General features: G+C 57.6%; 1 protein-coding gene across 1 annotated transcript in view; it reads left to right on the top strand.

Annotated features, from left to right (window-relative positions):
- The window catches only part of TAFA5 (TAFA chemokine like family member 5), a 191,625-nt gene extending 174,993 nt beyond the window's left edge, over positions 1-16,632 (top strand). The window contains exon 4 of the mRNA XM_057742878.1: positions 15,734-16,632. Coding sequence (XP_057598861.1) covers positions 15,734-15,742 — 9 coding nt within the window. The 3' untranslated portion in view covers positions 15,743-16,632. The remainder of the gene's footprint in view (positions 1-15,733) is intronic.
- Positions 16,633-17,340: the final 708 nt, after the last annotated feature.

The following is a 17,340-nucleotide window of genomic DNA, read 5'->3' as shown; positions in this document are numbered from 1 at the left end:
GTTTGGGGTTAGGGTTTGGAGTTTAGATGAGAAGCATTTTTAAGAACCCAGGGGAGTCTCTGTAGGGGAAAGAATGGTGATCTTCCGGAATATTCTGGAATGCTCATGTTCCTGATGGCTGCGTCAGAATGAAACCACACCCTTGGTCCCTCCTGAAGCCCTCCTGCCTACCTGCTCATCGGTGCCCTGTAGAAGGAACCGCCCAGGCCCTGGGGGTGTCTTTCTGCTGCGGGTTTGGGCTGCATCTGGCCTTGTGTAGTCATGGCCGTGTGGCTTCAGGTTTTCACAGGACAGGTGGGCGTGTGATGGACGAGAAGCAGATGGGCGGAGACCTGCAGTTTCTCTCTTCCCCGTGACCTTGGCCATCCACGCCACGAGGAGTCACACTTCTCCGACCTTTGCAGGAGAGAGGAAGAGTGGTCCTCGTGCCAAGTCTGTGGAGAAGTGGCCGTGGCTTTCTGGATTAACGTGGTGAAAGGCTCGTCACACTGGCTGCACAGCCTCTGCCAGGTTTTCAGTTTCAAATGATTTTGGAAATAAGAGCAACTTGCAATAGCATCATGACTTGGAGAAAAGAGAAGTATGTGCTGAGGTTGGGTAAAACCCTGCTGGGCGCTTTGCCAGAGTGGACGAGAGAAACCTTGGGATGCCCCTGCTTTATCGTCTGAGCCCCTGCTGTGACTGAGAAGCCCTGTGATGCAGAAAGAGCCCGGGGCCTCCTCCTGGTGCCTGGACCTAACCTTCGGACCTAGAGCTCCCTGCAGTGGGCAGAAAACAAGCAGGCAGAGGTGGAGCCTGCCCGCCTGGGGGTCCTCCCTTCACTCTGTGAAGAGGCAGCTGCAGCAGCAGGACCAGGAGAAGATGCCAGGGCGGAGGGGAGTTCCACTGGAAGGGGCAGAGTTAGCAGGAAGAGCCTCTCACCTGGGGCAGGAGCAGCCAGAGGACTGGTGACACAAGGTCGTGTTGTCCCTCAGACCTCCATTCTCAAAACTCTGCAGCTTGGTTAGAAAACCTAACCTCCCGGGTAGGATCAGACCCCACTAGGAGCTGCCTTTTGGGGTCCCGTGAAGGTCGAGGGTCTCTGCACATCACCCTGACGTTCTGGGGCAGGCGAGGCCCCCACAGCCCCTAGAACTGAGAGGAAGGATGCAGACTCGCTCCTCCTGATCACGCTGGCTCATTCCCGGCGAGGACTGGCCTCTGCCTGTTTAAAAGGGAATAAGAAAAGCATCACAGCCAAAATATTAGCAGGAGCCTGTGAAAGAATATGCAGTCTCTGTGGAAAAGAACACTTTCTGAAGACTTAGAGGCAAGGTTAGCTCTGGAAATAGCCCCTGCAGTAAACATGAGACTTCTGGGTAGTATCCGCTTGTTGGCATCAAAGAGATACAAGATGCTGTGACCTCTGTGACCCATGAGCCAGCAGCCAGAAGGAAGGGCAGCCTGGGATGAAATGTAGGCAAACGTCCGAAGGTTTGTGGGGCCGCGGAGAGGCTGAGCTCAAAGGGCCCCAAGACATCAGAGTGGAGTGAGATGTGTGCAGAAGCTGCAGGTGATGGGCGTGTCCCTACAGAGAATCAACGCAGGGACCCGGACCCATCGTCAACCAAAAGACAGTTCATAGGAGACGCAGGAAATGAAGGCAAAGAGAGAGAAGTTATAAGTACAGAAGACAGAGGACAGAACTCCAGCCTGAGAATGTGGACACACTGGGGGGAAGCCATGTGGCAGAAACAAAGAATAACCAGGTTAAGGTGAGAAGACGGGGTTTCTGAGAAGCTTCCCTGAGCTGAGAAACCCTCAATTAAAGCAGAACAAAAGCATCTGGGACCCAGGCATCCATGGCGACATCTGTGAATTGAAAGAGTGAAGGAAAACTCTCTATAATCATCCAAATTGTGTTGGAGAAAAAACTAAAGGCAGGAGGATGAGTCCACAGACCTCTGAAGGCACAGACAGGCACCTCTGAACCCATAAGGCCCAGAACCAGTGTGAAGAACAGGACCATCTCCAGGGATTTGCCAAAAAATAGTTTCACTTGTGAGTTCAGTCCTGTTTCTGGTTGTTGTTTGGACACAGGAAGTAAACAGGATGGTTTTAAATTTGCAGGGATTTAGAAAGTGTGCCACCCCATACCTTTCCTGAAAGAGTCAATAAAAGATGCCCTGGAGCCAATCAGAGAAATACAAATGAGTGGCTGATGATTGGGAAGGTCATAGGTCATAGGTCATAGGTAAGATCATTCGTGACTGGATACCGATTAACTGCAAGGAGCTTAGATATAAATTATACCTGTGACTGTGGTTACACAGTTGAACACAAAATTGGCGACACTGTTATTTAATGTACTCTGTATGTTGTGGAGAATACTTTTGTGTAAACTGATTTGTAACTTCTGGTTCAACTGACAACAGCTTCAGGGGAGCAGCTGCAGATGAAGAAAAGAGTCACTTAATATCTCTTCATGGAAAGAAGGACGTTACAGTCACTAGGGAAATAATAGGGCTTAATCATGAAACGTGCACCTGATCAACATAAAAGCCAGCACTAACAGAAACAAGAACATGATTTTTCCTAAACCACAGTGGAAGAAAAAGTGAGTAAAACTGTGTGTAAGGACATGAACCATGAAAGGAGAAGTACCCGAAATCAGTTCAGGATGTGTGATCAGGACAGAAGTGCAGCATCAGCCGTGACAGTACACGTAAATGGGTTAGTCTCCTCGACTAAAAGGCAGAGACTCTCAAGTCAGGTTTATAAAGAGTCAAATATCTGTTGCCTCTAAGCGCAGTCCTACAAACAAACAAACACGTTTAAAAGCAAGTAATAAACGAAGACACTAAGCAAATGAAATGGAAAGGAAGTCAGTAGGTGAAATGATTAAATCAACTCCATGATAACCGTGCTTTTATATCTTCTGGTCCTTACTGCAGGACCCAACACCTCCATGTTCCAGAACTCTGCATAAGCAACTTTTCTAACTTATTTCATGATCTATCTATACACCCATTTCTTTCACATACATATTTTTTATTCAACTGTCTCCTTTAAGCCTTCTATAAAAAGGGAAGAGATCATCTTCTCTTTGGAAAAAGATTTATCTGGAAATAACTAATGAGTTATCAGAATCGCAGATGGAAAATTCATTGTTGTAACAGCCTTTCAAATAATTCTTGGTCTTCAAATCATTCTTGAAAAAATTCATGTTTTCTATATTCTATATTTCTATATGCCATTTATACAATGGCATAAATTTGGTTGACGCTGTTCTCTAATCAATACTCATTCAGATTGTACAATTGTATCATCGTTTAGCACCCTGTAGAATTAAATATGTCATCAATAAAGTATCTATTCACGAAACAAAACAAAAAAAAAAAAGCAAGTAATAAACAAAGACACTAAGCAAATGAAATGGAAAGGAAGTCAGTAGGTGAAATGATTAAATCTGTACAGCGTGGTGGCCCGTGTTGACACACGTAAGACGTGTGTATGATTACTGATGCATATTGGTCCATTCCAGCTCAAACTAGTGGAAGCATCACAGAAACCGTGATGTACTGATAAGCATAAGCTCATAAGAAGCAAACCCAAGTGCAAATAAACAAATTGATTAGAAACACCATTTTTAGTTGGAATTTAAACAACTCTTAAATCTGTGTTAAGGTCAAGTAAATGCCACTGATAACAGCAATAAAAAGAACCAGGACCTAGATGTTTTAAATAATAAAATTACCAAGGTTGAATTTGTAGCAACATAGTGAACATTATAACATACAAACAGCCTGCTTCTAATTTTCTATCATTTATGAGATCTACAAAAATATCCATAATCCAAGTTACTAATTCACCCTAAGAGGAGGCCTGTGCCAACTTTCTTTTCCAATCACAATACAATGTGATTGTAGCCACCAGGACCTTCCTGTAATTTGTTGGGTGAAGGATGAAGTAAAACATGCAGCCCTGCCCACGAGGCATGTGCAGGTGTGAGGTCAGGCTTCCTGGCCCCGTTCCCAGGCAGCACCATCAGGACCTGCTTAGCTCAGAACACGTGACCTCGCTCTCTCCGTGCTTCTACTTCTGCATCTGTAAGATGTGCAAAGTGCGATTCCCCACTTCCTAGGGCCGCTGTCAGGGTTGATGGAGTTAGAACATTAACACCATTACCTGGGGCCAGCACGTACTGGGTGATAAAGGGTACGCATCTGAGTTACTCTTCAGCCTCATCTAGGATGTGATGAGAATAGTGCAGTGCACCTGTGGACACAGGGAAAGACCGGCTCCTTGGTACACTTGTGTCTTAAATAACTTTATTCTCAACTCACAAAGAATGAAAACGAAGACCCCAAGCTGTGGAAAAAGCCACCTTCAAAAAGCGAGGAGAAAAACTGTAAAGATGAAAAAGAAATATTAATGATTTTTTTTTAAAGCATGGAATTGATCGCTGCATCTCTGGCAAAACTATAAAAATGTATTTTTACTTCTGTCATGTGTAGATGTTTTTTTAAGTTAGAAAATAATTCTGAAAGGAAGAAGGGAAAATCAACCTGCATTGGGACCTCAAATTATTATATATAAGAGTGTACGCATAGCTAGTCCACTGGTCACTACCTATGGAAATGTGATTAAAGATATGATTTTCCCGGGAGGGGAGTGGGGGCAGGGGAATTACCAAAAATAACTAAAGGAGTAGGAAAATGTTAGGATCCTCCAATAAAAATTCCAGATGGAGATGTTTTAACTGGCATGTTCTTGAAAGCATGCAGTGTACAGGTATCTCTTCCCCTAACACTGGGAAAAGTGGAAAATTACCCAGTTCATCGTAGGAACTAGTGAAACCCTGGTGCTGGAAAAGTCCCCAAAGTTAGAAAAATACGCGGAAGGTCATTTTGTTCAATAAAGGTTTTTGAGTCTATGGTGTAGGATAGGTGCCATGCCAGGCACAGAAATCCGTCAGCAAAGTGCCCCGAGGCCCTGCAGGACCTGGCGTTGTTTTGGGGGTGCAGATACACCTGGGGGGTCCCTGCACCCTGGTAGGAGTGATGATTGGGACATACCTCACCCTCACCTGCATAAAATCACAGCCGGCTGACTTCTGCAGTCCCTTAAAAGAGCAGCAACAACAGAAGGCCACCACACAGCAGCTTTATATAAGAAATGTAAATACATTGTAATATTTCAGAACCAGGTAGAACGACAAGCCCTACCAAGAGAGCAATGAAAATATGTGTTCTAATTCAGAAGATGCTGAAAAAGACACCAGGCTGACACTGTATTTATTCCTCAGAAAAATATCAAAGGAGCGATGGCCGTGGACCACTGCGGAAGGAGAAGGTGGGGCCCCCCTGGAACCCAGTGTCCGCCCAACACCAAAGCTGACATGGCACGGCGGGTGGACCCCGCCCACCCCTGTCCACACCAGGGCTGCGTCGCAGGCCAGCGGTCCTCAGGCTGGCCTGCAGTCCCCCAGGACTGGTTACTTTTTGGAAGTTCTGGCAAATGTGCTCACATAACTCTTTGATATGAGAAAACACAATCGTTGTTACTTACAGACGGTAAACAGGTGCTTCCAAAACTCTGGAGAATCCCCTGCAATGCCTTGAAAACTAATGGGAGAGTTTATTAAAGTGGCCAGATTATGAACATAGATGGTTCTCTACTTGTATTCAGCTTGAGCTTTCATAGACACAAACAAGCTCTGGTCTAGAGTAGAGGTCAGCCAACCACCACCTGCTGGCCAAATACGGCCCCCTACCTGTTTTTGTAAATAAAGCTTTATTGGCACACAGCCTTGCTTATTCACTTATATATCACCTAGGGATGCATTCACGCTGCAGCAGCAGGGCTGAGTCTTTTCAGAGACCTTATGACCCACAAAGCTGAAAATAAACACTACCTGGCCCTTGGTAGCACGAGTGTGACAGTAGATTAATAAAGGTTCATCAACCCTGAAGGTCAGGGCACGGAGTCAGCCGTTGCTTGAACACATGTCATTTAGGAGGTGAAACAGGAGGTGAGGATTGTAGGCAACTTTAAGGAAGAAACACACCCGCTGGCACATGGAAGAGAAACTGGACAGAAGCCTGTGTGTTCTTACCTCCAAGCAAGCATGTGTAATGGTTTAATTACAATAAATAAGTGAAATAAAAGTAAGAAACAGAGAGGGGAGAGCTCTGTTAGTAGCAGGGGAAAACATATAACTAGGAATAACTTTAGTAAGAAAAGGTATCTATAAAGATAATGGCAAAACCTCCCCAGGGGAGACTTAAAAAGACTTGAATAGATGAATACATTGAAGGATGTCACATACTTTGACAAGGTGACGGGTTGTCTGAATGTTTTGAGATGTGTCTATTCTTTCAAATTCGATCTTTAGATTTAATACAATTGCAATCAAACCTCCAATGAGGCTTTCCAGAAGGTTACAGAATGATTTCACACCTCGCGTCGTGTGGGACTCAGCCATGGCGTGGAGGCTTCGGGACATGCCCGGCGTCCGCCTCCCCCTGGGATGGACGTGGGGATGAGAGAGCTTTGTGAGCAGCTCAGCGCTGGGCGGTGTGGCCGCTGCTTGGCTCTGACCCTCACCCATCTCGTGAGTTAATAGAAGACCGTGTCTCGCAAAGTCCCCAGGATGCAATTGAAACCCGAGAAGGTACTGGCTCTTCTGCTGCTCTTTCTGACCCGAGAACCAGACCGCGTGGTCCTGAGATGAACCTGGATGTAGGTGAGCACGGACTAGGGGAGCAGTGGGGAAGGGACAGCCCCACAGCGGATGCTGGGAAAACCAGCTTCATACTGGGAGGACATTCAGGCTGGATCCTTACCTCACACCACATCCCAAATAAAATTCTCTGGGGATGAAGAACTGAAATACGACACATGAAACCATGAGATGGCGAAGGACACGTCTGGGTGGACGTTTGAGTTCAGGGGGAGGAAGGAGGCTGAAACGGTCCATCAGCCTGAAAATAGTCATATCAGTGATCACAGGCACTGACGCCGCTCTGAGCACCTGCGCAGGTCGACCTGCCCAGGCTGACGGCCACCGTGGGCCAAGCGCTGTTCTCACCCCATCTCACAGACGAGGACGCTGAGGCCTTCTGCGGGGCAGCCGGTGACCGAGAGGCCCATGCTGGGCCCACCCTCAAGGGGCAGCCCTGCCTTGTCTTGACATCCCGAACTTCTGAAAGTCCCGCTCACCTTCCTGAGAACGGAGGGAGAGGGCGACGTGGGCGTTGGGGCACCTGCTGGGCGACAGCAGGTTCCCAGCCCCGGGACTGGGGGCAGCCCGCAGCCTCAGGGGCTCATGGCGGGGAGGGGGTGGAAAGTTCCTAAAATATGAAATGGGAACGGAAAGTGTGATGAGAGATTCTCGGTCGGGGATCAGCCGCTAAAACCTGAATGGGCACTGCTCCTCAGGGCTCACGGGGTGGGCGTTAATTTCCTTTAACTTCATTTTAAGGCCTCGCAAAGGATGCTGGTTAAGCGTGTGAATCTGTTAGTCTTTCTGGAAAGTGCTGGGCAGTGTGTCCTCAAGAGAATCAGAAACATGTGTTTCAGACCCTTTGGAAAACAGTCTGGCAGTTGCTCGAAAAGAGACACAGAGCTACTACGTGACGCAGGACCCCTCTCCTGGGGGACTCCCCGCGATGGGATGGGATGGGGTGGGAGGTGGGTCACTGCTCGTGGGTGTGAATTTGGGGAGATGGAAATGTTGTAAGTTGATGGTGGCCGGGTAGACAGCTCTGAATAGACCACACCGCTGACTCGACTGTGTAAAGGGCATGTGGTCTGGGCTGTGACCTGTCCCTCGGTGAAGCTGCTCTTAACACATGGATGTGGATGGATATTTGAGCCAGAAAGGGTTTGTCCTCGGCCTGGTCTCGGGACCCCTCTGGCTGACAGTGGCCTGGCGGGACCACGGCACCCTCTGCCGACTTGTGTCACTGTGAGGACTCTGCCTGGGTCCAGCAGGTGACCTCCCCACCCCCTGAAAGTGGACATGGGAGACAGAGTGGGGAAGGGGTTTGATCCTGGGCTTCCCGGGCACACGGGGCCTCCCTCGCTGCTGTGGATGGCCAGGTGTCAGGGAGAGCACGTCTGATGTCACCTCTGAGGACACACCTCCACCCTCCTGTCATCCCCAGGCATCGGCATCGCCTGTGAGCTTGAGATGGCGAGTTGGCTGTGAGCCGCGGTTGGCCGGGGCCATGGTCCTCTGCTGCGGGCTGATTGCTGGGGTCGGCAGAGGCGTGAGGGGAGAGGGGGCGGATGGGACTTCAAAGGCTGCCTCTGCCTGGGGACAAAGCGGACAGGGCCCCGAGGCCCGCCTGCAGTGTCAGCACTCCCTTTAGAAAAGCCTCCAGGCAAGCCGGCCGTTTCCAAGGCATCTGCGCCCGTGGAGAGGTGGAGGGCAGTCTGCTGCAGAGCTGGAGGTGGCCTGGGCTGGGGCTGGTCCGCCTGCGGGCACCTGACCCAGGCAGCATCAAGGTCATGGGTGGGTTTGGACTGGACCAAGCGTGACCCGTGAGTGGAACGGGCTGGTCTCAGCCTGAAGGGCCTGTCCAGCGGGGGCACCTCCCTGCAGGAGCCAGGCAACACGCGGACAGGATGCCACCGAGGTGCTGGCCTCCCTCGGGTGGCGTGGGGCCCTCAGCCAGTTCCCACACCCAGGACTCAGGCACCCACCTGCCTGCAGGGTAGACGGAGCCGGAGGCCCCTGTGTGGGGCTGGGGGCCGGGAGCCTGGCTTGGGGTGGGTGGATTTTCTGTGCTGCTACCCATTTGGTGACAGAGAGCCTTTGCCCTCTGACAGCTCAGCGGTCAGAAGTCCAGCTCCGCGTGGCCGGGGTCTCGGTCCAGGTCTCATAGGGCAGAAACCCAGGTGTGGGCCAGGCTGCGTCTCACCTGGGGCTCCAGGGAAGAGCCCTGTTCCAGGCTCCCTCGGTTGGTGGCAGCATTCAGGTCCTGGATGCTATAGGACTGGGGCCTGTTTCCTTTCAGCTGCCCTTGGGGGCCACTCGCTACCCCCAGAGGTGACCAATTCCTTGCCAGGCAGCGCACCTTGGTGGTGGGCGGGGTCTGTGGCCTCTGCCCCCAGGCTCGCCTCGTGGCCGTGCTGCCTTCCAGCCGCGTGGTTGCCCTGCTGGGGTCCCCCCGACACTCTTGCCCTGGCAGCACCTCTGGGTTCTGCTTTCATGTTTGGAAAGCGCACACACCCGCACACACCTACGTCCACGTTCCTTCCCATGTGCTCTGTGGGGCCCGATGTCACCGGCACGTAAGCAGCCCCAGCATCTCTGAGGTCTTTTGTGGACACGGGTCCACATCGCAGGACCTGCATCCTCGCGTTCACAGCTCCTCGCGCGCTGCCCTCCAGTGCCGAGGGGAGCCGGCCACCGGGCGTTTCTCATAAGCCCTTGCTCTCGTGTCCTGTCCATCTCGGGCTGCCGGGACCCTCGTGTCAGCGCTCAGCCCCCGCCTGGCGTTTCCGCACCCGCGTCCCTTTATCCCTGCGCTTCCGTGGCCGTGTGACCTGTGGCAGCGGCCTCCGCCCGGCCCAGCGGGCGCCGAATCAGCCCCCGTCCTCCGACCCGCAGGGTCTGCTCTGCGAGGGGGAGGCCCCTGAGTGCCCAGACGTGCTGACTCTTGGCAATTCGCTCGAGTTCCCACCTCTGCTCGGGGGTCGCCTGCCCTCCCGGCCTTCGCTGGGTCTAGATCAGCCCAGCGAGGGGTGCAGCCCGTCTCCTCCAGCCCTGGAAGGCGAGGGGCTTCGGGTGATTGAAGCCAGGCGGAGGCTTTGTCAGCCAGAGGCCCCCGGAGGGGAGGCCGCTCTGGCCGGTGCAGGGCGGAGGGATGTGTCTGAGCCGCCGCGGCCCCTCTGGGGATGATCGTGTCCCCTCCACGGGCGTCTGGGACACCTGGGGCTCCAGAGTCGCTTAGCAGCACTCCTCGTGTGTGAACCGGCCGTGTAACTCAGGAAATGGTCCCAGAAATGGGCATTGATGGGCTGATGAACAGCTTTCCGGAAGCTCCTCCCCAGGTTGTTCTTCCTTCCTCCCTGGTGACAGCTTTCGTGGCCAAGCCCTCTTGCGCAGGCCACGGCCACCTCGCCGCCCCACGGATGCCCCGTCTCTGCTGTTTGTTAGGACCTGCTGTTTGGGGCTTTCAACCCCGGATACTGTGCTCCGTAAACACAAGACTCATCCTGACCCTAAAGGCAAATGGAAGCTCTTAGAGGAAGAGAGAACATCACTCAGGGGACTGGCAGGGCTGGAAAGTTTCCTTTGGTTTTATAAACAATGATTTATGGCCTCCAAATACCTAGAAAAGCCTCCTCATCGCCTCAGAAGATGTGCTTTCCTCGGCCAGCCGGAAGGACTCCCCTGGACGGGAACCGCAGGAGTGTCCACGGCTCCGTCCTCAGACCAAACACACCCGGGGCTCTCGCCACTGACTGAGAGGCTGTGTCCGCTGAGCCCGGTGACCGCAGGGGCGTGGGCAGCGCTGGGCCAGCCCCCGTGTTGGTGGTCGTGGGCCCGACGTGCAGGGCAAGGTGACCCCGGGGCCAGCTCTGTCCACCTCGGGGGCGGGGGCCCAGAGAAGTGGCTACAGCACCCAAGTACACAGCCCATGACCTTGGGGTGTCAGACGACCACGCGGGGAACTGGAGCCCACTGGGTGTCGGCTGCCTTCCAGGCCCAGGGGCACCAGGGGGCCACACGGAGGCTGCGACCACAGGACGCTCCGGATCTTCACACGCGGGGAGCGCGGCGGCCCGGCCACACGGGGCTGCAGGAAGCTGGGTGCAGCTCCCAGCGAGGCCCTCGGCAGGCAGAGGTGCGGAGTGGACAGGCCCTGGCAGCAGAGGCGGGGTGTGGGCCTCTTCAGGCACCCGGGAGGGGCCGCTTTGCCTCCCTGAGCCTCTGTTCCCGTTGGGGTAGAGGGTCCTAAAACCACGCGGCCAAGGGTGTCCAGAGGTGTCGCAGCAAGCCGTGGACAGCAGGGCTGGGGCTCAGGGTGGGTGCAGCTGCCCCGTCCAGAGGGGAGGGACGTGACCCCGGCCCTGAGGGAACCCACGGGGGTTTGGGGAGACCCCCAGGGTGCAGCGATGGACCTGACCCATAAGAAAGATGTAACCAGGATGAGCAGGTGCTCTCCGGGAGGTCAGCTGGGGGAAGCTCAGGACCCTCCAAGGAGCTGGGGCCCAGGACTGGTGTCTTGATCAAGCTTATCTCACAGGTGGCGTCGTGGGGGCCAGTGGGGCCGTCGGGGCGGGCAGGTCTGGGAGAACCCTCCTGGGGCCAGTGGGGCAGCGGCGCCGCCTGCCCGGGAGCCTTCACCGGGGAGGTGGAGGGTGAGGCCGCAGGGACTCCACCGCGGACCTGGGCCGCGTCCCGGGCCCTCATGACGCAGCCTGAGTGTCCAGCCAGGTGGCCCTCACGGTCCCACCAGGCCCAGGGTCCTGGTCACTGGCTCTTCTTGTCCCTGAGCAGGTGGGAGGTGGGGGCCCCGTGGGTGAGACCTGACTCACTTCTCATGTGTCATCCTTGGAGCTCAGGTGTGCGGTCCCCAAGCGAGGGGGCAGCCTGCCAGGAGAGCAGGGGGCTTCCCGGGTGTCCCTGGGGGTCTGGCCGGCTGTCCTGAGGAGGCTGTCCCTGGAGAAGGGCGCCGGAGACCAGTGGACCCGCTTCCCAGCACAGCGACGTCCCGCCGCCTGCAGAGACCAGCCCGGCGCCGGTTTTCCGATGAGCTGTGAGGACCAGCTCAGGGCCCTGGCGGGGGCGTGCAGGGATGGCAGGCGGGACCCCTCTGAGGCCCGAGGTGGGCTGGGCCGTGAGATTCCCCAGCTGGAAACGCTTCTCTGGGGGCGGGAGGTCCCTGCCAGCTCCCCCAAAGCCCGCGCGGCCCCGCCGGAGGCTGTCCCTGTGGTTCTGACTCCTTCTCTGGGCTGCAAACCCGACGTCCAGGCCTGTTTTCCTGTCACCAGGCCTGAGGACGAGTTGGCAGCCACCGCCCGGCGGTTGAATGAGTCAGGACTTGTGTCTCATCCGAGCACAGCCTCTGGGGACGTCAGGCTGCCCGTCCGTTCCTGACGGTCGGGCGGAGGCCGGGAGCAGCCCGGCCCAGCGTCTGACAGCGAGGGCCTCAGAGAGTGTCTGAGCCCCGGCCTGGGTGGTCCGGCTGCAGCCCACCCTCCCCAGGCGGCTCTGGGTCCACCTCCCTCCCCGTCTCAGCCTGGGCCTGGCGGGAGAAGCACGGGAGCACGCAGGGCTCGGAAGGAAGCTGGACGGGCCTCTGTGTCCCTCCAGACCCGCGGGGCTCAGGGCTGCTGTCTCCAGGCTGGCCTGCTGGGGGTACTGGCCGGAGCAGCCAGGGGCCTGTGTCCATCCCTCTCCACCCTCACCCCCCCTGCCCAGGGGCAGGAGGCACCAGAGGCCAGAGTGTGTGGAGGAAGGCGGGACCCCCCGAGCACGGGGCGGCCGGGGCGGGGGGGGGGAGAAAAGGCTGCGAGTGAAGGAAATCACCAGAACAGTCTAGCGACTTCACCGCTTCAAGTGTGGCGTGGTGTCCTAATGAAACATCCACCGGGCCTCCTTCCCAGAAAAGTAAACCTCCGTGTGTGGGATGCAACACGAGTGAAAGCTAAGGGTGGACCGAGCCGGGCCACGGGCCTGCAGGAGACGTGCCCGGGGACGCTCGCCAGCCTGTGCACACTGGGGCAGCTGTGATGACACCCGCGTTCTTGTTCAGAGCACTAAGAGGTACACGACCCGACCAGAGGAGGCCCCGCAGACGGGCCGGGCCGGTGCCGGGGACCACCTGGGGAGGACTCCTCTCCTCCTCTGGTCGTCGAGAGACGTGAAGGTGAGGCCTCAGCCAAGTGCTGCTTTTCTTCTATCAGATTAAGGACGCGAAGGCTCTGGCGGCTCAGCTCGCAGAGGATGAGGAGCAGCTCCCCAGGCGGGGCGGGGCGCGGGGCCGCTGCGAGCCCGGGTCCCTGCGAGTCCGTCCCCTGGGGGCCCCGTGAGCACGTGTGCGGCCCAGGCGTTGCCGGTCGCCCAGAACAGGCTGCCGAGCTGCTCACACAAGCGACGCCCACGTCCCTGCAGAACCCAGGCCTCACTGCACACACATGGACATCAGTAAAGGTGTGAAGGAGACACACCAAGATTATCAAAACATCTTCTGATGTGGAAACGTGGATGGATTTCTGTTTTCTTCTTATACTCCTCTGTTTTCCCCTTTCTCTCTGAATAAGAATTTGTACAATTTCATATGCAGAAGAAGTAGAATCAGCGCTTCCTTTCTTGGTTAACCCCTTGGGTGCTGGTGATTCGGCTGGACAGTCTCCGACGTGGACGTGGCTGCCGGGTCGGGGAGGGGACGGCGCCCCGTGCTGCAGGCCTGCGAGGTCCAGGCGAGGCGAGGGTCGCCACCACTGCTGGACTCCTGGGTCGAGCACGGCATGCAGGGGGGCCTTTGTCAAACTCGGGAAGGCGGGGGGTAGAGGTGTCCGTTCCGCAGTGGGTGAGGGTCCCTGGGCTGAGATTAGGCAGCTGGTCAGACGTGGAGAGAGACCGCAGCCAGGACCCTGCGGTGGTCGGAACGGTGACCCCCCCACACCAAAAAGATACCTCATGCCCTGGCTCTGCTCCCTGTGCCCTCCCCCTCGGGGCTGGGCCTCCGTCCATGGAGACAGAGTGATGTCTGTGCCCCTGTCTGCGCCTCAGCTGCACGTGGAGCTTCTCTCAGGTGCCCCCGTCACTTCCGGACACGTGCCTGTGGCCCTGGAGTCCCACACCAGTCTGCTTCGGCAGCCCCGTGGGGCACAGTCCCGCCGAGAGGGTGGGCGCCCCCCGCCCTGGAGCCTCAGGCAGCCCTGGCACTGGGGGCGGAGAAGTCTGACCCTCTCTGGACGCCCTTAGCTCTGGTCCAGCTCCGCCATCAGCCTGCTGGTTGTCCCTGGGCCTGAAACACCTACATCCAGTTACCCCCCACCACTGATGTGTTCAGGGCGCCCTCGTGTGCCGGCTCAGCACAGAGCTGGGGGTGAGGCAGCCGGGGCCTCGGGGGGGTTCTCAAAGCTGCTCCTTGGAAACCTGGGCCGGCCTCGGGGCGCCAGGGCGGGGCCAGGGGACGCCAAGCTGAGTCCTGTCCAGCAGGGGCTCCTCGTCCTGGCTGCTGGCCGGCGTCTGGGGGCTGTGGGTGGAGAACGGGGTCCCTGCAGGGACTCCACGTGCAGTGCTCTGGCCCTGGCAGAGCTGGGGGGAGACGTGCCGCCCCACCGCCCCTGCAGGGGCCTTGTCTGTCTGGAGGGGTTGGGGGGAGGCCAGTCCCAGTCCGTCCAGACCCCCCCGAGCCATCACTGAGGGAGGACAGTGAAGACGTGAACAGCGCTGTCCGGGTGCAGGGCCCCCGCAGGCTCGGTCCAGGACAGGACGGGACGAACGTTCCAGGCGGGCGGCTCTGGGTGAGGCCCTCGGGATGGGGCCTCTGCACAGGGGCCCGGGGAGGCGGTCCAGGCGAGTGGGAGCGGCTAGCACGCGGTCCGGCGTGGCCTAGGCCCCGGGAGAAGCCAGGAGGCACGAGGCGGGGACAGGGGCCTGCGACGTGGGGGGGCCCGTGGGAGTGTGGCCAGAGCCACAGGCAGGCGGGAGAGGGCTGGGCTCAGGTGGGATGGGGGGACGTGGGACCCACCGGGAGGCAGGAGGAGCCGCTGCGGGGCGAGGGGAGGAGGCTGCTGGGGCCGCCCAGTCTATCTGGAGGGGCCCCTCCCGGGCCGTCACGCCCGCTGTGCCCCGTCCCCGCGGCATGTGTGGGGGCCCCCGGGACACCATCCACTCCCCACAGAGCTGAGCCTGAAGGGAGACTGTACGGGGGGAGGGTAGCCCCCAGGCACCTGACCCAGGCCCGGGGTCCTCAAAGGCAGTGGCCACCAGATACTGTCTGGGGGACCCTGGGCCTCGGAGTCTCTGCCTTGAATTGGGGCCACCCTAGGGGACAAGGGAGCCAGCAGCCCAGCAGGTCCGTGGATGGGAGGCTGCCGGACACGGGTCCCGCCGCCTGCGGCTGTGATGCTCTGTGGAAACCACACCCTCTGCATCCCATCTCCATCCCTTCATAGGTGGTATTTCTGCTGCCCCAGAGCGGAGGCTGGGACCCTCACGTCCCTTCACAGCCGTGAACTGGCCTGTTCTATCGTGTTTCCTGGGACTCGGGGGTGCTGGGTGGGGGTGCCGGGGTCCTCATCTACCAGCACGTGCACTCTGTCTCTGCAGCCTCCCGGGGCTCTGTGGGCGTGACGCGTGTGTTTCCATCACTCTGCTCTGCGCATTTATGCAGCACCGGCTGTGTACGGGGCATAGTGCAAGACACAGGGAAACAGGTGGATGCAGCCCAGACCCGAGGCCCTGGCCGGCACGGGCCAGAGGATGTGCAGCTCACACCGGCAGCTGACAGAGCTCCAGTGCGTGCCCTCCATCACGGCCAGGGGCGGGGTCCCACCCAGGACCTGGAGGAAGGGGCCGCCCCCTGGGACAAGTGTAGGTTTCTCTTCCAGCGTTGGGGTCTGAAACCCAGTGTTTGTCCTCGAGAAGGCCTGCTGGCGTCTTTTACGTGCGCCGTCCGGGCGAGGCCAGCCTCGTGGATGACCCCTGGGTCCCTGCCATTCCCGACAGGGACCCCTGGTGCCTGCGGAGGCTGACGGCTCTCCTCTCTCTGCTCCTCAGGTCTCCTGACAAACGCAGCCCCAAGGAGTGGCCTTGGCTCCCTGGAGAGTCCACACCTCGGCCACGGTCCTCGGTCCGTCACGGACGCCACCCGCCCTCCGCCACCTGCCCATCCTCCGTTTCTCTAGCCCGTCAAGGACAGCCTGCTTCCTCGGCCGCCTGAGCTGAGTCTGCCCGGCCGCCCCGTGGAGTCGGGCCTGGGACACACAGCGGGGCTGCGTCTCCGGGCATCCCCGGAGCCTGGCCCGGCCGCCCTCCCGGCCGCAGACGAGGCGGAGCAGGAGGAGGAGGAGGAGGAGGCCGCAGGCCCCGCCAGCCCGAGCAAGGAGGACCGCGCCGGGCCCGGGAGGACTGAGTCTCAGACGCAGACGTGGCCTCTCCTTGTGCCCCAGACTGAACCGCTTTTATTTTCTTATCCTTCCAGTATATTCAATAGACCAAAGAGCAAAACCTATTTTAACGCGGACTCGCCCTCACCATCCGAGTCCCTGGGTTCGACGGGGGGCACGGGGGCGGAGACACGCCGGAGAGGCCCCCGCCCCACAAACACTGCGGGGCCCCCTGAGCGGCCGGAGGATGTGGCCGGAGGACACGCGGCCGGCGATGTCCCACGCGGACCCCGCGGGCGCACCTGCCTGGGAGCACAGCCCGCCGTGCGCACCTGCTCCTCTGTACTTCGATGGACCTTCTCATACTAAAATCACTTTCTGTTTTAACCAGTTAGACACGCCTCTCCGCAGCGCCATCCTGATAGTGGGGTAACCCGGGGTTCGCCAAGAGCATGTCGGGTCTCCCGTGACCGCTGTCTCATCCGATCACCATTTAGCTCCAGAAAGCAAATTAAAGAAAGCGAAAGTAACACTTGTTTGAAAGAGATCATTAAATGTATTTTGCAAAGCTGAAAGTTATATATTTAACAGTTTTTATATGTTGTATATTTGTAGACAACCCTATTTAACAAGTCACGGGGTCGCCCCGGCTGTCCTGAGAGGCGGGTCGGGGCCGGGGGTCCCCGAAGGCGCTGGGGTGGGCCGTGGGGACCGGCATCCCCGGACGTAGGCGCGCCGGGCGGGGCAGGCTTCTGCGGGCGGCGCACTGAGGACCAGGTGCGGGCGGCACAGGCGGGCTGGCCGGTGCTGGCGAAGGGCCCGCTGCCCCTCGCTGCGTGTGGGTTGGGTGGTCCCTGCCCCTGGGCCTCTGTCGTGGGAGTGTCCGGTCCTCGGATCACGCCTCTTCCGACGGATTTTGTTTCCCTTTTTCTTACCCCTCTCACGTTCGCAGATCTTGAGGGCCGTTTGCCGCCGACCTCGTCTTCCCCGCCGGGCGCCCGCTCCTTCCCAGGCTTCACGTCAGAGGGTGGAGATGGTGGGGCATGGGCCAAGCCCCCATCTTCCCGCTTCCCGCCTGCGAGGCGGGGTCGCCAGGCCCCACAGATAAGGGACAGGGACGTTTCACCTCCCCCTTACTTTCCTGAGTCTCAGCCGAAGTATACGACCTACGAGTCCAATTAACAGGGGTACCGTGCTAGGTCTATGCTACTAAAAAATAAAAGTTGAAAAAAACACTATATAGAAGCTGTTCCAGCCACCCATAGACTAAAGATAGGA

The sequence above is a fragment of the Hippopotamus amphibius genome, chromosome 7 (genome assembly GCF_030028045.1).
Source record: "Hippopotamus amphibius kiboko isolate mHipAmp2 chromosome 7, mHipAmp2.hap2, whole genome shotgun sequence".
In the NCBI taxonomy this organism is placed as follows: Eukaryota; Metazoa; Chordata; class Mammalia; order Artiodactyla; family Hippopotamidae; genus Hippopotamus; species Hippopotamus amphibius.
The sequence above is the reverse complement of the archived record's forward strand: the minus strand, read 5'-3'. Positions and strand labels throughout refer to the sequence as shown.